Consider the following 22,133-nt stretch of genomic DNA (forward strand, 5'->3'; position numbering starts at 1 on the left):
GGTATGTTTATTGATTTTTTTAGAGAAAGAGGAAGGGGTGTGTGGCGGGAAGGGGAAAGGGAATGACTGGGGATCACAACCTTTTGGTGTGTAGGACCATGCTCCAACCAACTGAGCCACTGGCCATGGCTCCCCACCAGATTTTTAAGGCAATATAATTCTCAGTAGTTTTCTAAGATAAAAATATATATGTGCTATTCTGAGAATGTGAAAGTTCTTACATGGGAAGGAAATGCCATAACCAAGCTAATGGACATCTCAATATTCATTCATTATACAGTGTTTTGAAATGCATTTAAAATGTAAGTAGGAAAAGCAAACCATGAAGAGTTCAGTATATCAATTTAAAAACTACAAAGTTTATAAAGAAAGAAAGGTGTGAGAAGGGAAGGAGAAAGAGCGGCAAACACCTAAAAGTCTAAGGGGGTGAATGCTTGAGTAAATTATGTCACCACTCTCTGTGCGAGTCATATGGTTACCTTGGGCTCATCTGATCAGTTGTTACCAGATCAGTTATCAGAAGAAACTTCTTAGCCTCACCTAGAACATGCTCCCCCAACCTGAATAGCAAGATAGCAGTGATCCCAGAGCATTCTTACACATTATAAGTCATGATGGGAAATTCTTTTAATGACGAAGCAATTGAAGTTTCATTATGTCGAGGAACTCTAAGGAAGTATCACAATACAAAATTTAAAAATTTATTTCCCATTATACACACACACCCACTTTCTAGAATAAAAACCAAAGTCATGTTGGCCTGATCTCTCACTTTCTGTATGTTGCAGAACTATGTCAAGTTGTTCTGTTTTCTTGTAAAAGCTTTTTTGTCGAAAGGGGGCAACCTGATAGCAGAATTTAAAGTGCCTGGATTCTGAAGCGGAAACCAACGGAACGTTTGCGATGATTTCAGGCTTCGATTTGTTTTATACATTTTTTAAAAAACATTGGATTAAACATTGGAAGCTTTCTATTTTAAAAGCTGATTTATGGGAAACCTCAGTGGTAAGTTTCATTTTTGGTTTCACGCGAATATATTTCCAAAAAAGGACTGGCTAGTTTACTTTTAGCTGTTGAGAAAGCCCTGGCTGACTGAAGTCCAGCGTAACTCTTCTGCAGCAGAGGGCGGAGACTCCACCCTTCCGCCCAGAGAACCTTTAATGTGCCGCCCTCCGCAAGTTCTTACCGTGCCGCCCTCGCAAGCAAGTTCGACTGGCAGTCCCTGGCTCGGCTCCTGACAGGCAGTCCCTGGCACAGCGCCTGGTGCAGCGCCCGCGGCAGGTAGGGAGCGTGCTGTCTCCGCGAGTGGCCCACTGGCCAGAATCTCTGGCCATCTCGCTTGGCATTTTTAAAATGCATGGTCTATGGTCTCCTTTATTTGAGCTGAAGCGAGAAGGGAAAAGGAAAGCTGGATGGGTGGGGGTGGGGGTGAGGATAGGGGTGGGCAATAGAGCCAATTGTCAAGGTTAATAAGAACAGGTAATACATTTGGCCTGTCCCTAGGCAGGATCCAGTTATGCTTAATGTCAATCTTGTAAATATATCTTTCTGTGAGTTCATAGATATATGGTCCTGAGGTTGGTAGAGGGTCTATTTGAAAATGTCTGGGCTGGAAATCCATCCTCAGCCACTCGCTAGCAGTGTTCTGTGGATAAGTCAGCACATCTGCAACATCTCCCTATGGTCCTTTCCTGTGGTAAGACCCAGGATACTGGAACCTGAGTTATTTGCCCTATTTGCTCTGAGGACTTAAAAGAAGTCCTGAAGGAGGAAGAAAGGGGGAAGAAGAGGGTGAGTTAAAACATTTCTTAGACACACTGACTGTGGCTTATGTCAAGAATAGTTTGGGTTTGTTTTACAACACAGGGAGTACTTCAAGTACCATTGTTCCATCTTGGTTTTTTGCACCTAAAATAAATATATAGACAAACTGGATGATTTTCTATGGATTAAATAGCCTTGTAAATGTGATTTTTCTTTAAGTGGCTATATTCCATGGTGCTGGATAACCAAACAGAAATAACCCGTGTTGGGCAAAAGATTATTTATAGTTACAGTGACCTGGGGTGGTGAACACACAATATAATATACAGATGGTGTATTGTAGAATTATATACCTGAAACAATATAATTTTATTAACTAATGTCTCCCCAATAAATTCAATAGTAAATAAATGAAATGAAAATTGCCTTCCAGAAAGATTGTGCCAGTTCACACTGACAGTTGCTAGCAGATTTTAAAAAACTAATGACACTTTGAAGGAAAAAAATAGCTATTTTCAGTGGAAGAAGGTAGTAGAGGTTATAGGACAACAATTAGTGTATAGTCATAAAGAACACTATAGATAGACAGAGGGGCGGGGATTAAAGCAAGACCTGGGAAATGTACAAGCGTGTCTCAGGGTCACTGAAGGGAAGGCTACTGATCAACTCTCTTGATCTGTTAATGGGGTGAGTTTTCAGTTCATGTAGAAATACATTATCAAATTCTAAGAATTTTTAAAAATTAAATCATAGTTAATATACATTGGGTAAAAATCAAAGGAAACCCTAAACCAACATATGTCATTCTATACTCCTACTTTTGAGAAATAAAGCTTGAATTCTTTCCCTATCTCTTCCTCCTATCCAATCTGCCATGGAAGGTAGAGAAGTAGTATCAGTTCCATAGTATTATTCTGGATTCTCCCAGGGACAAACCTGCTTCCCCATCCTGAATGAATCATTATTTATCCTCTAGTTCACATTTCCTTGGTCTTGGAGCACATCAGTTCTTCTCTAGGACTTCAGACACTCATTGACAAAATTTAGTTGAAATCCATGAGTATATATAGTGTCCTTCTGATTTATTCAATGGTTCTTTGCTTGGAATCTTAAGTTTTCTTTTGCCCAATAAGTGCATTTTTTGTTTACACTAGTGCATTTGTATATCATAATTGTAGTATATCAACTCTGGCCCAAGGAAGGACAGTCAGATAGTTATCATACAGCAGCTTCATTTCAACAGCCTTTATGTTCTCAAGGTCTGAATGCCATCTCTTTCCCATCTACAGTGCAAATGGTAAGGAGAGAAATAAGAATTATGCACCTCACACTAGCAAGAAAACAATGACTCATTTTATTTTACCCTTTTTGTATATGTATATGAACATGAAGGATTGTATAGGTTTTTAGAGAAGTGAAAACCAACCTGTCCTTCCTCTAATTTCACTCCTGGAGATAATCATTGTCAGCAACTTGATATGACTTATTCTAGATATCTATGTTTAAACACATGCACACAGATTTTTAAGGAAACTTCTACTGTTCTGCAACTTATTTTTTACATCTCTGCACAATCAATACATGTACATGTACTTAATTCTGTCCTTAATATGTTACATTGTATGACTAAATTTATTTGACCACTTAGATTATAGAGTATTCCCAGTTTTAAGCTAATATTAGCAATGCTATTCCCTTTACATATCTTCTTATATGTATGTGTTTTTGTTTTTATAAGATATATTTCTAGAAGAGGAAAGGAAAGCTAATATGACATACACATTTAAATTTTTAATGTTTAAAATTGCCTTCCATAGAAAGGTTACATAACTTCATATTTCTTCCTACCAATAGAGGGTGAGAGGTTCATATCCTAAAATATTACAGATCAACTCTCTTGATCTGTTAATGGGGTGAGTTTTCAGAGGTTGATACTACTTCTCTACTTCAAACACTAAACATTAGGAATCTTTGTAATTTTGCTCAAGCTAATAAGTGGAAAATGTTATCTTAGGTTTTAATTTTATGCTTTTTAAAAATTGGTGAGATTTTGCATTCTTTTGTTTAAATATCATTTCTTATCCTCTGAACTGTATGTTGGAACGTTTTGTTCATTTTCCTGTTGATTTTTATTTCTTTCTGATTTTTAGGAGCTATCTATATATTAATCTTTTGCCTTATATGTGTGTCACATAGATTAGTAGTCATTTGTGAGTTTTTATACATATGCAGAAGTCAAAGACACCCTAAGAGGAAAACTGACTTTCTTCTCAATGTGTATAAATGTATATATAACACCATAGAGAAACTATTTTATTAAATAAACAGCTGGGATAAAATCCATTACAAATCTTCTCGAATATAAGCTCCAAGAGGGGAGTAAGTTTCCTTTTCTGTTCACTGATATATCCACAGTGCCTAAAATAGTGCCAGGCACAGAGGAGCTTCTCAGTCAGTGTTTGCTGAGAAAGAATTGGGAGAATTTCAAGCAGAAAGACAACATAAAGAATAGCCTCTAGGCAAATACTCCTCAAAGAGTGGCTGTAAGACATTTACATCTTAGTATGAATTAGGCAAATCCAACTGTTTCTACTTTTCACTTTCCCTGCTACTACTGGAATCAATTTATTGCGCGGATAGGATTTATTATCTAGAATAAATGAAAAGCAGAAGAGATTTTTGAAGTATGGCGCCTGGGGGAGAGCTGGCATGGTTGGAGTAGTGGTGTGGAAGGCTTGAATAGTTAATTAAAGGAAATGATGATAGTATTCAGCTGCTAGAGGGAGAAGGGGAAGAAAAGAAGCATTGAGAGGTGGGATGATATTGAAATAAGATTCTCCTAGCTTTGATTTGCACAGGGCAGGTTTAGATTTCTAGATATGTTATACTACCGAAAATCACACATGAAATAATGGAGGGTATTTTGGTGCAATATTGTCTTCTTGGCTTCTTTTAAGTGTACATTAGTTTTTTGTTTGTTTTTGTTTTTTCGTTTGTTTTTTTTTTTTTGTGTGTGTGTGTGTGTGTTTTTTGCGAGGCTTGTAATTAAATTTTAAAATCCTCATTACAGTAGCTTTTCTTAAAATTTGGCTTCAAATGGCTTGCGGATGTTAAGTGACGGTATTTCTAAATTCCCTGCTGCATTTCTACCTTACAAATCAGTCATTGTCTGATTATCTGAAGACTATTCCAGTTAGAACTGCCAAGTCTCATAATGTCTGGGTATTTAATTATTGAGTAAAGCAGTTTCCTTCTTGTGTTTTCTATAATTAGGTCATTTCAGAAAAATGAGGATACTTACTAGTTTTACACTCGTGGCCTACTGTCATTTGTTGAAAGGTAAGACACCAAATAAGGATTTGTCATATAGTTTAAATATTTTAACCGTAAGTTAAAGACAAAAATAAATTTAAATACATATAATTTTTAATAGAGTGACATTCTATTTTTCCTTCTTTATTTCATAAATGTATTTCATAATCTCATATCATTGGACAAGGATTCAGGCAACACGGACAAACCAAAAACCAAAATTAACTCATTATCCATTATGCATTGTTCATTTCTCAGGTATATTTACTGAAAATATATGGGAAAATAGTCTATGTGTGTTTTAAACAACAAAAGGATTATTTTATCCACCTTGCTTGGTTATGTGCTCTTCCCTGAAGAGTATATTCTAAGGAAAAATTTTGGAAAGTGTCAGGCAAACAACAGAACTAGCATTATCTTAAGACCATCCCCAAATCTTCAGACTCACACACCTCAGGCCAGACAACTGTTCAAGAGTTAGGACTACAGTAATGTGATGCTTAAAGATGATTTGGTCATTGATGGACTGTATGTAAGACAGTGGTCCCTTAGGATTATAATGAAACTGAAAAATTCCTATCACCTAGTAACTTTGTAGCCATCATAATGTCACAGTACAATGCATTACTCATTTGTGTGTGGTGAGATTGGTATAAACACACCTACTCTACTGCTAATCATATAAAAGTAGAGCACATACAATTATGTAGAGTACATAATACTTGATATTTATAATAAATGACTGTTACTGGTTTATGTATTTACTATGCTATACTTTTTGTGGTTATTTTAGAATACTCTTTCTGCTTATAAAGAAAGGTTTGTTTCTAAACATTATGCCATGGTAGGCCAACAGCAGCCTCATACATCCTGTGTTTACATCTTTTGATTGCATTATTTTCTTTTGTGCTTGATTTAATGTCATGTTATATACAGTAAAATGTCATACAAGCTTGTAGCATAGGAGCAATATGCTATATCAGATAGCCTAGGTATGTAGTAGGCTATACCATATAGGTATGAGTAAGTGCACTATATGGTATTTGCACAACAGCAGAATCACCTAACAATGCATTTCGAGGAATGTATCTCCAGTGCATGACTGTGTTAGAATCTGCCATTCAGACTACGCAGAAAGCAGATATGTGTCCAGTAAAAGGACATTCTGGGGATGTCCACATGAGACAAAGTCTTCAGATTTAAGTACCCCATTACCAAATAGTATTTCCATAGTAATGTATGTTTATGAAATTTGGGGCAACTTGTTTAGCTAATTTTATTATTTTTATCTCAAAGATGAAATATAGCATCCCAAAATGCGCTTCAAACCCACCAAATAAAATACGTACTTTAAGTCGTTTTACGTAATCATCACATAAATGACTAAGTAAAATGTTTGTAACCTATGTGCTCATTATGTAAAAATTTTAAGGAATTTTCCATGTTCTGAAGATTGGTTATTTTTCTTTTCAGCATTTACTATCACAGTCACCAAGGACTTATATGTGGCAGAGTATGGCAGCAATGTGACAATGGAATGCGAATTCCCAGTAACCACGCCATTAAACCTATTGGCATTAGTTGTTTACTGGGAAATGGGAGAAAAGAAAGTTATTCAATTTGTAAATGGGCAGGAAGACCTGAAAGTTCAACACAGTAGCTACAGTCAAAGGGCCCATCTATTGAAAGACAAGCTCTCTTTAGGAAAGGCTGCACTTCAGATCACTGATGTGAAACTGCAGGATGCCGGGGTTTACTATTGCTTGATCAGCTATGGTGGCGCCGACTACAAGCGGATTACTTTGAAAGTCAATGGTAAGAATTATTATAAGTAAAGAGGCCCAACCTTCATTAAAATAATATCAGTGATGAGAACTTTTCATTCTTGGAAGTCCACTCTTATTCTCCACAGTAGCAATCTGTTCATTCATTCATTCATTCATTCACACACCTGTCCAATGAGCATTTCTTTTCCCTTTTTAATTTTCACCCAATTACATGTTTTACTGATTTTAGAGAGAGGGGAATGGAGAGAGATAGAGATAGAAGATAGAAACATCAATGTATGAGAGAAATATCAATTGATTGCCTGCCATATACACCCCCTCCAGGAATCAACACACCATTTTCAGTGTGTTCTGACCGAGAATGGAACCAAAAACCCTTTGGTGTACTGCATGACACTCCAACCAGCTGAGTCACACTGGCCAGGGCCCAATGAGCATTTCTTGAGACCCTCCTACTTGACAGTCCCTAGAGATTCACAGCCAAACATGACAGAGCATGTTCCATAGAATATTCAGTTTTCCTAAAATAAATTGTCAGTCTTTACTTTGCTATTATAATAAAAGTAATACATACTATGGAAGGAAATAAAATGAATTACAAAAGTGTCTCTCCACCCTTCGCCACCATCTTCCATGACATGCAGAGATAACCCGGTAACCACTATTTATGTGTTTCCTCTAGGCTTTTTAAAAAAATTCAACTACTATTTTTATTTTATTAGATCTGCCAGCATTTTCCTTCCTTTGAACTTCTCTATAGCATACTCAACTAAAACAAATGTTAAAAACAAATTTTGCTATAAGGTTCACATTTTAAAATAATTGAAATCAATTTATGAAGGCAAAATATAGTTATATCAGAAATAGAGAAAACTATTCTCCCTTAGTGATGGTATAAATTATGCTCACTGGGCATTCATCTTGAAAAACCTATACAGCATTATCTTGGAGTATTAAAACAAACTGTGAATGACAAATCCCTGAGTTCTGAACCACAGATATGTCATCAGGTCACCTGGGTTCAAAGTTTGGGTAAAGGAAAACACCTCTGCTTTCACAGTTAAGATTCCTAGAATTGAGAGGTGAAATGATCCCAGGCAAGAGCAGCTAACCCAAACTCCCAAGGAACAGAAATTCCCCCAAAGGGTCTTCTGCTCACATACTTCCCATAATTATTGAAATTACTTTCTGGTATTAAGCTGAAATCTGCCCTATTTACTTACAGTTTTGAAATTATGTGCCTACTTTTTTCCCCCCACCTTTTAATGTGACTAGAATTAAATCATCATCTCTTGGTATTTCCATTCCTATGATAACTACAATTAATCTAAAGGTCAATAAGTAGAAAAAGTTTGAATTTATCATAAAGGGATAACTGGTCATCTCAAAATCAAAATCAAAATTATATATGAATTAGAAATGCACCTGTTTTATGGTATATTACTGGGTCTCTGATTCTGGCTCAATTAATGCTATTGTTGTCAAGAAAATGCCACTTGTGTTGTGAAGTAGGTTAAATATTCATTGTATTTTACCATATGCTTCTCCAGAACAGTGATATTCATGAAAATAGATTAGTGGGATTCCAAATGGGATTTTTAACTTTTTTTTAGTTCTTCAGCAAATATCACACACTTTACTGTGTTTCAATGCATGAAAAAAATTATTAAAACATCATCCTATAAACAGCCAGGTATCTGGGGTTCAGAAGAAGAGCATAAGCCTAGCAGTCAAGTAGAAATATAGAGTATAAGTCTCTCATTAGCCTGCAGGTCCTATGCAGAGTGGGACAGCTGTCCCTGCAGTGAGAAAGGTGTTCTTCCAGGTCACCTGAACTCTATACGTCTCCTGTGGAGCTACATTTTCCTCTCCTATGGTTTGACACATTTGACACAATAGGAAATCTATGGGTCTGATAGTTTTTCCAAGGCAAAGCCCCTGGTGGAATACTGTAGATGACTAATATCTGATTTGACTATTCTATTTTGTGTTATAAATTACTAAATTGACATCCTACTCCCCAACCATCTTGTCATATTGTAGTTTGGGGGACTAAATTGAGCTGCATTGAAAGCCAGCTACCAATTTCAGCTAAGGCTGAATCACCAAGAGAAGTTTGATCTCCAGGTTTCTTGAGCTACATAATTCAAAGAAGTAGAGCTCCTGAGTCATCTCCATATGCAAATGATTTCACAGTAATTCTATCAGGCTTCTCTTCCCATCACTGCAAACATGTGGTACACAGCTTCCCCACAGGGAGTTTACTTACCATGGCCTTTCAGACGTGAGGCATTTCAAAACTGAAATCAGAAACTGAAGTTTTGGATTAACTCCATTGTTATTATCACTTTAGGTGTGGATGTTAGGGCCTCCTTCGTGTTTTTTTGTTTAAATACCAGATTTTCAGGCACCTGACTTGCAATTTAAACTGTTGTTTTTCTTTAACTATTGAATCTAATAGCAAGGAAAATGAAATGGCCTTTTATACTTTCAAGACCTAATTGGGATTGGGCAACTGAAAGAACAAATATTGCATGTTAACCTGATAAAGCTAATTTGTTCCTGTGGACCCAGGGTTAATTGTTGTTATTCCCCATCATCTCTCCTCCAAATTTACCAACCAGCCCTTTTAAAGTTTTCTCTATAGCATTTATTCTCCCATCTAATCTATCATGTGGCATATCATTTAAGTGAATCTATTTTATTTATTGTCTGTCTCCTCTTTTTAGAATAGATGCTCCACAAAGGTAGAGATTTTGATGCTTTGTTCATTGCTACATCCCTAGATTTGGCATATGAGGGAAGTAGTGTGACAGGAGCACACAAGAAAAAATGTTTGTTGAATGAATGAATGAAATATTACCTCAAATAGGATAACCGTAAACATTTTGAAACATGAGCAGGTTTGGATGTATGAGAATTTATTTCCAAGACCATACTTTCAAATGAGTTCACTTAAATGATAGTAGTAAGAGGAGGAGTTCTACTACTAATAGTAACAGCAGTAATTAATACTAATGTAGTTCTTATTAGGTGCCAGGCCCTGACCCAAACACTTGGCCTAAATTAACTCATTTAGTCCTCAACTCTATAGAGTAGGGACTTCATCATGCATAAGATGCATATTTTTTTTACATTTTTATATCTGTGAATCTGAGGGTGTCTGTCAATGATGACATCTCTTTTTTTGTTTTGTTTTGTTTTGTTTTGTTTTGTTTTGTTTGTTAATCCTTACCTAGAGATATTTTTCCATTGAGTTTAGATAGAGTGGAAGGGAAGGAGGGAGGGAGGGAAAGAGAGAGAGAAACATTGATGTGAGAGAGACACATTGATTGGTTGCCTCTTGCACGTGCCATTCCAGCCAGGCCAGGTATCAAACTTGCAACCCAGGTACATGTCCTTGACCAGGAATCAAACCTGCTACCTTTTAGTGTGCATGTTTGTGTGGGGAGGCTATAACTACTGAGCACACCAGCCAGAGCAGTAATGGCATCTTAGATTCAATGATGTGCCATCTTATTTTATGGACAAGGAAACTGAGTTCCAAAGAAATTAAGTAATTTGCCCAAGTTCACTCAGCTATTAAGTGGTGAAGCCAGGTTTTAAATTCAAGCAATCTGGCTCTGATATGTGTGCCCTTACCAACCAGGTTTTACTGCCTGTATTTATACCTCCGGACTGTGTATCGAGTTGTGTGTTGACTTCAAAACTTTGTGCCATAAGCTTTCCTTGGTCTTGATGTGACCATTGCATTAGCCCATGCATGCTCTAATCTAATAAACCAGGATCTGCCTATGTTTTTTATTATCTATTCCATCAGTAAAGCATGTTAAACTAACACATGTATGTGCGTGTGCATGTGTGTGTGTGTGTAGTATAGGGAATATATTATGCTATTACATAGGTTATATAATAAAAAAGTGACATTTTAAACATCACCAATTTCACATGGTTCAAATTAATACATTATGTATTATATAATGTACAAAAATAGAATTTTAAACAGATGCAATAAAATTCAATAAGTAATATTTTCAGTTTCTTGGTAATTATGTTGCTTCACTATCATTTGCTAATATTTTAAGGCATACTGTATCTTAGATGATATTCATCATTAGCAAAGGTAGATGGTCTTGACAGCCTTGAGATTTTATTTTAACCAGTATCTTGTCAGATTCAATTACTGTACTGAATTGAATTGTCAGGTACTTACTGTTTTAACTTTATAAAGTGATGGTAAAAAGTGTCACTCCTGACATTTCCTTTATGTCTGTGCTTGAATTATTAGTCATTCCTCAGTTTTTTTGTGGGAAACTTTTAAATTAGTTGTTTACTTTTATAAGCAGAGTAGTTTAGTTAAAATTAGATAAGAGAATCTGAACATCTATAATAAGCCCAAACAAGTCACTGTCCTTTCTTTGGTATTATAAAACTCCTCTCTCCCCACAAGACCCTCATGTGGCACACAAAGTGAGGCCCAGTGTCAATCAGTAAAGCTTCTTAAGCTTAGGTTGTTTCTTAATTGTTATAATAAAGATGCATCTAAGTAGAAGTTTTAATATTTTCTTTCTATACCCCAATACATGTGCCCCACTTTAGAGACTAAAGTAATGGATATTTAATCATTGAGTATAATGCATGCACTCATTTATTGTGCCACATTTATACATATGCCTAGGCATGAAATGACATTCTCCCCGTTATTGGACCATTAAAAATGATAATGGAAGAGTAAACAAGCAAACATTTTATCTTTAATGCTTTACCATTAACTGTGATTTTAGACTTGAAATTTTAATTGCCCAGAAATCAAGCTATGCCTATATGAACTAGACCCTGTTATGGTAATGTTATTTCATGAAGTATAATCAGTGGATTTGTTTTTTCAATAATTATTTTTTTAAAATTTACATAATCTTTTTTTTAAATATATTTTATTGGTTTTTTACAGAGAGGAAGAGAGAGGGATAGAGAGTTAGAAACATCGATGATAGAGAATCATCGATCAGCTGCCTCTTGCACACCCCCTACTGGGGATGTGCCTGCAACCAAGGTACATGCCCATGGAACCTGGGACCTTTCAGTCCACAGGCTGACACTCTATCCACTGAGCCAAACCGGTTTCGGTTCAATAATTCTTAAATACAACAAATTTGAGGTTGAGGACTCAAGTACTTAGGAAAACCATATTTAATTGCTTTCTAGTTATGATTATGTTGATTTTTAATGTTTTCATTTGTGGTTTTATTGATTAAAAGGACAAAAATATCACATCATTATTCCAGTTTTATTTGTTCCTGGCTATATTAAATCTCTGCAAATATATCACAAAGCCATTGTTAGGATTTCATTAAAGGAACAGAGAGCTAAGGCTCTCTAGGTGGACCAGTAGTGGTTACACTTAAGTATTATAGGAGTAAGATAAAGATTATACCCACAGAAAAATAACACGTTAACATGGTTGTAATGAATAAACATTAATAAAGATATTAGGTGATATTAATTCACTAAATAATAATACACTGGGTATCTTAATCCTAAAAGTGTCCCTAACAAATTCTCTAAAACTTAATCAAACTTTCTTCCTTATGTATAGTTATTTATGACTTGTGAAAATAGCCAGCATTAAAAAAGTTTCAAAAAATAAGTACTCTAATATGGTATTCTGGATGAGATCAGAACAGAAAAAAAGACATTAGGGAAAAACTAGTGAAATGGAATAAATTGTGAAGTTTAATTAATAGTTATGTATTACTATTAACTAAATAATGTTGTTTCCTTAGTTATAAGAAATGTACCTTAGTGAAGTAAGATGTTAAGAATGAGAGAGCCTGGGGGAGAAGTATGCAGGAATTCTGCACTATCTTTGCAACTTTTCATAAATCTAAAACTATTGTAAAATAAAATATATATTTTTAAAAACTAAGATTTAGAAATTTTTTATCTGGGAACTTGTGTCAATTTTTATAATGACATCATACTATTTTCATACCTAATTTCTGAACATGAACCTAAAGTTGAAAAGTGAATGGCACATCAAAAACAGAGTTTTTGTTTATTCAGTAGCCTAAGAAGCAGAGAGATTCATGTTTATAAAGAGTGCATTATAATAACAAAAACAAAATATCCAGAAATAAATTTAAGAAGAAATGTGCTCTATGTAAAAACTTTAAAATTTTACTGAGGAACATATGAAGACTTGAGTAAGTGGACAGACATTTTATATTTGGATAGAAAGACTCTGTTTTAAAAATAACATTTCTTTTAAAATTAATCTATATATTTACTTTGAGTTCAATGAAAATAGCAATATGTTATTTATAGCAAGATAATTGTTCCTTTAAGTCCAAACTTGGCCCAAGTATGAATAGAAGAGTTTAGGCAGAACTAGCAGTTCCCCACTGCTGAGACATCTTAACATTAAGTTGATTTTTATGAGAACCAGCCTGGATTTATATGCTTTCTAATGTGGACAACACCAAGCCACACTTCTAGTTCTGTGCTAAGTGAAAGCCCTGACTTTTCTTTCTGCTCATGACCTAGCCCCATACGGCAAAATCAACCAAAGAATTTCTGTGGATCTGGACACCTCTGAACATGAACTAACATGTCAGGCTGAGGGTTATCCTGAGGCTGAAGTCACCTGGACAAGCAGTGACCACCGAGTCCTGAATGGCAAAACCACCATCACGAGTTCTGAGAGGGATGAGAAACTTCTCAATGTGACCAGCACACTTAGAGTCAACACAACAGCTAATGAGATTTTCTACTGCACTTTTCGGAGATCAGGTTTTGAGGAAAACAGTACATCTGAATTGGTCATCCCAGGTAATATTTTGAAAGTCTCAATTAAAATGTGCCTAGTGCTATCCCCTGGCACCAAGCATGATGCCTGCTCATGCCTGTTTGTTGAATGAATATGCAGCCTGCTTCCTCATCTCCATTCACCCAAGTCATATTGCTATATTTATTGAATATTTATATATCAACAAATATTTATTGAATTTAGCAAAGCATTGGAAGCTCTTAGAAGAATAAGACAGTTCCTATTCTTTAGGAAACAGATTAAAAAAAAACAGGCAATCTCATCCATGCAAAAATGCTGTTGTGGCTGAGGGACCCAAGAGAGCACCTGAGAAGAATACTCAATTGAGGCGATTTGCCTCCCTCAAGGTAATCTATGACATCTCAGCTCAGAGCAGTCTGCTTAGTGCATAGGGCTAAAGGCTGTGTGTCCCTGGGCAAGTTACTCAACTTCTATAGGCCTCATTTTTCTCATACGGTTATAACCTGTTGGGCAAAATTATCATGGGATTACTTGAGCTATAGTGTATGACAATGATTTTAGACTTCTACCTGCATAGATTGAGCTATTTTGTTTTTTTTAATACCCCTACCCTCCAGAAGTGGGTAAAGTGGATAAAGCAGGGAACTGTCTGGTGACAGGCTCAAACCTATAGAAAAAGTATGGTGGACGAGCATGATGTTAAATAAAATCAGAGGTATTCTAAGTAGCACTTTTTACCACTCTCTCCTCCACTAGACGTTGGCAGTAAAGCTTTAGGTATTTCAGAGAAAACAAACTTTTTTTAAAAAAAATGGGTAGAAAAGTCAAGCAATAGGAAAATATAATCCAGCCCCCCCCCCCCCCCAAAAAAAAAAATGTTTAGATAATAGAAGAGATGCTCTTACTGGACATGAATCACTTTGGTAGGAGCTGCATTAGTGGTTTCCTGCCATTTAACAGCTGTTTTATGACAGATTATTTGTGGAATAACTTAGAATAACTGAACTGTTTGGCGTCTGTTTCCTCATCTGTAACCTGAGGATTTTTTTAATACCTGGCATGCCTAACTCATAAACTTATTTTGAGACTCAAAATAGATATGAGCAGGCTTTATAGACTGTAAGCTACTAGTAGATGAAGGCTGACTGCTGATGTGGCTTTAAAACTTGAACTCGATAGTCAGGGATCATGGCTAATGGTGGGAGGTTAGCAGTCTCTGAACCTCATGTGTCATGGGACCACCTTTTCTTCCTGCATGGGACCACAGGCAGAGAGATTGGGAGATTGGTGAGAGGCACTACTGATTAGATGTCTCCAGATTCAAACTGTGGAAAAAGAAAAGATAAAAATTGGTCCCCGATCATGACCACAGATATAGGGAGGTGAACATTCTTTGGCAGTGCTAGTTGGCCTTCATGTTCCATGTATATTAGGATGTTAACTTCGATATTAAAGCATACTAGAGAAAGTAAAATAAGGCTGCCATTTAGGATTGAGCAGCCACCCATTGTGGTACTGTGCTAAGCACTTTACAAACAGCCTTATTGTTTCCATCTGGTTAAAGGGCTTGTCAGATATGTCAAAGCTAGTGAGTGGCAGCAGAATTTAACCCCACATTCATCTTTCCAAAGCCTGGGCTGACTCTATTTTTCCATGCTGCTCTCACTTTCATATTCGAGGTATTCTCACCATTCCAGGCACTCACTGGCAAGGAACTTTTGAAAATTAACCTAAAGCTAATCTCAGTCATTTTCAAGGATAATTATTCTGTTGACGCCTTCCCATCTATTTTTGTTGTGTTTTGATTTTCAGAACCACCTACAATTCCAAGACATGAGAGGATTCGCTGGGCAATTCCGGGAGCCATCCTGTTGTTACTTGTAGTCCTGGCAGTAGTCTTCTGTTTACAAAAAGACGGTATTTCCTTTATTGAAAGGGTCTTCACTGGGGATGTGGGGAAATGTATGGGGTGCTAATGTTGTCGCAATGGTACATAGTAGGCAGAGCCAAGGATGCTTAACCTGCTGTAATGTGCAGGGCAGTCCCACGTAACAGGGAACAGTCCTATCCCAAATGCTTGCAGTACCCCCACCAGGAAACATGGATTTATAAAATGCTGCCTTCCTATTAGCCTTTTCTTTCAGGGCTTGTTTTCAATTATGCAAAGTAGATGTTAGCTATGCCACCATGGGAACCTGTATAGCACCTCTTCCTCTATCCCTGTTCATTCTCCTATCTAGCAGCATCACCAGCATTGGAGGGCAGCAATGCACACTTTAGGAGCATTTCTGAGGGAGTGATAGTTGGATCATGACTGCAGAGGAACCTGACTTGCCTTTGCAAGGTGGCACAAAGACATTCTGCTGTTTAATAGCAATTACAGTGATACTGAGCAGAATTGCTGAGTGAAGATCCATGTGGCAAATGGAATATAAAGACTAAGAAGTGAGGGGTAGGAGAGCAGGAGAGAATAGAGGTTAAAGAGGTTAAAAAAGACCATCATCATGCAGTTTCTTTCTGTTATGGAAATAACTAATAACTAATAACTAATAACTTAGAAGAGAGAAAAAGCAAAAATACCTGTTGGTTTTAGTTGAATTTGAGTCTTACATTAGTTTCACTATTTGAGTCTTATATTAGTTTCACTAATTTGAGTCTTATATTAGTTTCACTATTATATTGAGCTGGTTTCTGGATACCCTAAGACTATTTTTATAACTTAGAGCCTAAGTTATAAAAATAGTTTCTTCTGTAGAGCTATGATACTTTTACCAAGAGTATTTTGCTGGTTATGCAATTTTCTAAATAATTTGAATGTGCTTATCTCTCTGTTTACTTACGGCAACAATTGAAATGCAGGAAAATGAGCCTATTCAAATAATTTCTTCCCATTTTAAGATGACTCAGAGAAAGCATTTCTCCAATTCTTTGAGAAGTATACTAAAGGACACATGGTAGTTTGCATGGAGTTATCTGTTGTCAATAAGGAAGCAGAAAATGGAAGGGAATTTCAGTAGTTGTTGAAAAATTACCACAACCCTTTAAGAGGGGATGTGGGAAAGTAGTGTAATTGAGGGAGGGGAGGTTGATGATCCTAAAGACTAAATACTAAATGCTTAACAGAACACAGACAGCCAGAATATAAAGACCAAGTTTCAATGATTGGAAGATCCTGAGATGGAATTGATTTGTCCAAGGAAGTGACTATTACCAACCTGCATTTTGAATATTTTCCTATGGAAATTATTAATTGGTATTAGAAATGACTAGAAAACCAGTTTGTGATAAGGTACCTAAAGGTTTGGTCCATCTCTGAGGGAAGAATGGAAAATAAAAGTATATACTTATAAAGAAAATCTAAGAGCAAAAGCCCTAAACTATTGAAATAACCTCAGGGATTGAGACCTCTGGAATAAGGAAGTCTAGGGATTAAAAATGTTTTGTGGGAACCTGGAATTTAAACTTCAGTCACTGTGTGGGATGTAGAATTGTGTTTTGTGGAAATAAAAATTATTTTTTTTTTTTCAAGTGAGAATGCCGGATGTGGAAAAATGTGTCACCCGAGACATGAACTCAAAGAAACAAAATGGTAAGAATATTAGCAGGGATTGAGAAATTGAAGAAAAGGGAAACAAAAAGCTAAAGTAATAACAAGGAGGAATCTATCAGCCATAATTTCTCTTCATTTTAAAGAATGCTAGCTGTTGGAACTGGTAGCTTCTTTTTGCCTCACAACTCTAATATAAGAACTTATCTCCCCCCCAGTCTGAGAAGGTTTAGAGATGGCCTGGAGAGTAAAAAATGAGGAGCAGCTCTGTGTGTGTGTTAGGGGTGGAGGGGGAAGAGGCTTGAGCTGGGGTGGCAGGCAGTTTCTCCCTGCTAGGTTTCTATTACTTTGCATCCTAAATTCTCCCTGGAAGAGGACCAAGTTGACTTATGTAGATAGATCGATCAGTAAAAGTTGTATGTCAGGAACTGTGTTAGTATCTCCTTTAATTCCCTCCAACTCCTCAAATGAAGGAGATGAATACTAGGATTATCTCCACTTTATATTTGAAAATACAGGGCCAAGAAGATCATGTAAATTGCACCAAAACATACAGCTGATAAATGACAAAAATTAGGCTTTGAGGCCCATTAGCTTGACCATAGAATCTTACTCTTGGCCTATCTGCTTGATTCCATTTGCCACAAATGTCTATATTTATAAAAGGACAGTAAGATCTCACCCAACTCTATTAAGAGAAATTATGTTTTCAATTTGCTTTAATATATTTAGAAACAAAACTTCATAAGAAGCCCAACTTTAAAGTAATCTTTTCAGATTGGACAAGCTCAGGCAGGTTTTGTTATATGACTTCCTTTGAGTATAAAGCTAATTAGTGAATGTTGTTTGGGTCATCCTAGGGTGACCAACCATCCAGTTTTCTCAAGACTAAAGGTTTCTCAGGTCAGGGAACTCTCAGTTTTAAAATCAGGACAGTCTGGGACAAACTGGGATGGTTTGTCACCCTTTATCAAGTAAAGGTATTTGAGCAAAAATATACTCTGCTTCTTTACCTTCTTGCAAACATCTAGCAAACATAAAATATTTCTCATTATTGCTCTCCAGCTACACAGTTTGAGGAGACGTAATCCAACATTGAAACTTCTGGTCTTAAAGCAGGGATTCTCAGCCTATGGTTTGCATTTGTCGGAGCTGAGCATGACCGGAGATGTGCAGTAGGCTGATAAGCTGCAGGCGATGTAGGGCTCAAAAGGCTCAAGCACTGAAAATGGAAGCTGGAAAAGAAGAGGAGAACAGAGAAGAAAAGAAACCTTGATACTTCAGAGTGACGGGGAGACTCATCAGTGCCTATGGAAGGGAGAAAGGAAACTTCTGAATGATGAGCCTCCACGCAAATTGTCCATCGCTCTTCCTAGGAAAACAAGTTGAGATTCCCTGATTTATTGGTCAGTTCCTATAGAAGTGTCTTCAATCAGTGTCTTGATTTGTCTTCTGTGTGACTGAGAGTGCTGGTGTCGTAACAGTATTTAAATATGAGTGACTTCTATTTATTTTGAGTTTGTGGGGTCTTGTCGTGTGAATGTGGTTGTGAATGATTTTCTTTGGAAGATATATTGTCACCAAACTAAACTTCCTGCTTAATCACTTGTATGTGTCCAAGAAAATGTATAGTATTTTTTAGGTGCTTTGTATCTATAATTATTGTTATGTAGGAAGCACATGAACAAACCATTGGTTTGTATAGGATGAGGGAGTAGTAAATAGCAGACCTCAGATTTCCCGGACTACCACCCTCTGTCCTTTTAGAATATAATTTACTGCTGCTAATTAATTCATTCAGCAAACATTTAGGAAATGCCTTTGCATGCCAATCGCTATGCCAGGCAATGAGTCTACAGATGTGAGCAAAATAAAGTACTTCCCCTAAAGGAGCTCATAGCATAGTGGGAAGAATGGTAGGAAAATGTATTATTACACTTCGTGCAGTGTCATAGAATAAGGTGTTGGAGGAGAATGACAGTGAGAGGGAGAAAGTCTAGATATGCTGCCAAAAGGAGGGGGTACTTTTGGTGGCCAGTCAGTGTGTTCCTGGACAACTGAAAATACTTTAACAATCAAAACAATTTTAGTTTGTGACACAATATCAATATTTGTTATGTTTTTAAGATGTCAAGTTTTTAAAAACTGTAGAAAATAACTTTTGAATTTATTTTCTATCATTATATTTACCTCTCATTTATTTGCTTTGTCATGCAACCTGATGCTTATTTATATAGTGTCTGGTATTATTTAACAGTTCTTTTTTATTTAAATGCAGTTGAATTTTTAACTTAGACCTTTCCATGATTCAAAATGCAGGAATTCAACTAGGAAACATTAAAAGGTCTCCACTCCATCCTTGTATCATCCAGGTTGCCTTTCTAAAAGCAAAAACTCTTGCCTTTTGTTTATTATGCTTCTGAAGATATTCTATGAATGTTTGTGGAAATACATATATATATATACGGACAGTCCTCGGGTTACATCAGACTCGACATACATTGTTTCATGGTTACATCGCCATCTTTCATCCCGTCATTTCGATGCATGTACATGTGTGCTTTTTGTGTTTTATTATTTATTTACCACAAGTAAAAGTCAGGAATTGTTCTATTTCTTTTCAATGTTTTTTACTGTTTCACTTTATTACTGCTGTGTCTGTGCTCCATGTGAGTGACATAGGTGCTTATGTAGGAGGGTTCCGACTTACGGCGAAAATCACATTTCGTCTCACAGTAGGAATGTAACCCAAAGACCTATTGTATCTCATATATTTTTCTTTCTTCCTCTTTTTCACATGTGTGGTAACATATTACATGCCTGCTGTACACTTTGCTATTTTTATTTAATGTATTATTTTATATGTAGCAATGGGACAAATATAAAGTTCCCAGAGGTCAGACACTATGTCTTGTTAGTTTCTAGAGCACCTTTTCTATAGCCTCTTAGTATCTTTCACATGACTTAGTACATGTTAAATAGGTACCACGTCTACATTTAGACAACCAGCAATTCATTGAACACTTGCTTTATGACTGAACAGGGATTTGTCTTTCTCAAAAGGGGACCTATGGTCTCTCTATCTGGGTCAATTTAGTCCTAAAGGATGGCTTTATTAATAATTCTGTGTGACAGAATCATGTCTGCAACTTGTAATTCTGTTTGTTTTCTCCTGTTCTCTGTTGAGTATAAACTTGACTTTAATATTGTACTTGCAAAATTTTATGTTCTTTTGGGAAATTCCAGTAGAGTATCTTGACCCTAGACCCTCATCTGTACCGATAAAGACCCATGAGTTATGCTTAAACCCTTGAGTCCTGCCAGTTTTCATCACTACAGAGGCCTCTTAAGATCTTGCTTTCCAAAGATGTTGAAATTCAGATGCCTTCTCAGAAGCTCCCAGAGTATTCCTTCCCTTTTAACCATTTATCTGGATTGATGACAAGGAAAACCTTCTTTGCTTTTTCACATGTCAAAACTGAAGAAACAGGATCTCCAACAAAATGTCTTCTCTTATCTTTTTGCACATGTTCATTTGTACAATATCCCTTGTTTGTGTGATGTACAAGCAAGGATCCAGTCTATTCACTCCATTCCTAAGTCTTAATGCCTTCATGGTGTTAGATTTATAAAGCACTTTAGCCCTTTGTCTTGTGTTTTGTTATAAATGACTTAGGCAGAAGTGATACATAATTCTGCACTTGATTGTTACTGTATACACCTGCATTAATTTAATAAAACATTCTTGTTTATTGTGTTTCCAGTACACTAGCATGACCATTTTTTTCTACATGTCTTATAAAAACCACTCCTAATTTAGCATCCCAGTGGAGACAGTTACTTGAAAGATCTTCAGCCATCTTCCTAATTCTTTTTTTGTCATAGCTTCTATGTCTACACAGCATACTCTTGAGTCCTGCATAATGAAAAATATCAAAAAAAATATTTTTAAAAGAATATGTTGAAAATTTTTATTCTCTGTCACTAAGTAACTTCTTTTAGGAGAATAAAAAAATTGTGAAAATTTTGCCATCCAAATTGAAGAGTTGAGGGTGGGAAAGTGGAAGAGAAGGAGTGGTAAAGAGAACTATAGGGAAACAAAGGGGCTTTCCTTTATGAGAGTACTCTTCTCGGATCAGTAAACATGGATATGTAAGCCAACACACATGAAGCTGGATGTAATTCAATCTTCAGGTTCTGAATAAGAAGTGAAAAACCTAGAGCACAGCCAAGGTTAGAATTGAGGCCTGATACATAGTGCTACAACAAATGACAACACTTGTCATTCAAGGAAGTATAGAACTTTTAATGCTGTCATCTAGCTTAATTAGTCACCAAGTTCATTTTATAGAGGCTTTTGGTCATTTCTCTGAATCAGACACTCAAAAGGTGATTTCTAAGAATATACACTGAGTGGCCAGATTATTATGATCTCTGAATGCATAATAATCTGGCCACTCAGTGTATATCCTATATAATAAAAGGCAAATATGCAAATTGTCCCCTCAACCAGGAGTTCAACCAGCAGGCAGGCCGGCAAACCGCCCATGTCCCCTCCCCTGGCCAGGCTGGCCAGACCCCACCCATTAATGAATTCATGCACTGGGCCTCCAGTACACACACACACACACACATACACACACACACACACACACACTCTGAGTGGCCAGATTATTATGTGTTCAGAGATCATAATAAGCTGGCCACTCAGTGTATGTCAGATTCTGCATGGTTTTTAAAAAATATATACACATACACAGTACATATATTTACATTTATATATATATATATATATATATATATATATATATATATATATATACACACACACACACACACACACACAGGGAAAGGGAGAGACAGAAACATCAATGTGAGAGTGAAACATTGATGTGAGAGAGAATCATTGATCGGCTGCCTCCTGTACACCCTCTAC

General features: G+C 36.4%; 1 protein-coding gene across 2 annotated transcripts; it reads left to right on the top strand.

Moving 5' to 3' along the window:
• Positions 1–1,043: 1,043 nt before the first annotated feature.
• Positions 1,044–20,963, top strand: CD274 (CD274 molecule). Of its 2 annotated transcripts, none has more exons than XM_084899597.1 (7): positions 1,044–1,281; positions 5,038–5,103; positions 6,550–6,891; positions 13,407–13,691; positions 15,463–15,567; positions 17,180–17,239; positions 18,263–20,963. In XM_084899597.1, the coding sequence occupies exons 2-7, from the start codon at positions 5,052–5,054 to the stop codon at positions 18,283–18,285; spliced, it is 867 nt and encodes a 288-aa protein (XP_084755723.1). In that variant the 5' UTR covers positions 1,044–1,281; positions 5,038–5,051; the 3' UTR covers positions 18,286–20,963. The 2 variants fall into 2 exon arrangements, with proteins under 2 accessions (XP_084755723.1, XP_084755724.1); XM_084899598.1 differs by lacking the exon at positions 1,044–1,281 and adding an exon at positions 3,526–3,677.
• The last annotated feature ends 1,170 nt before the right edge of the window (positions 20,964–22,133 follow it).

The sequence above is a fragment of the Pipistrellus hanaki genome, assembly GCF_964339955.1.
Source record: "Pipistrellus hanaki genome assembly, chromosome: 11".
Classification (NCBI taxonomy): domain Eukaryota; kingdom Metazoa; phylum Chordata; class Mammalia; order Chiroptera; family Vespertilionidae; genus Pipistrellus; species Pipistrellus hanaki.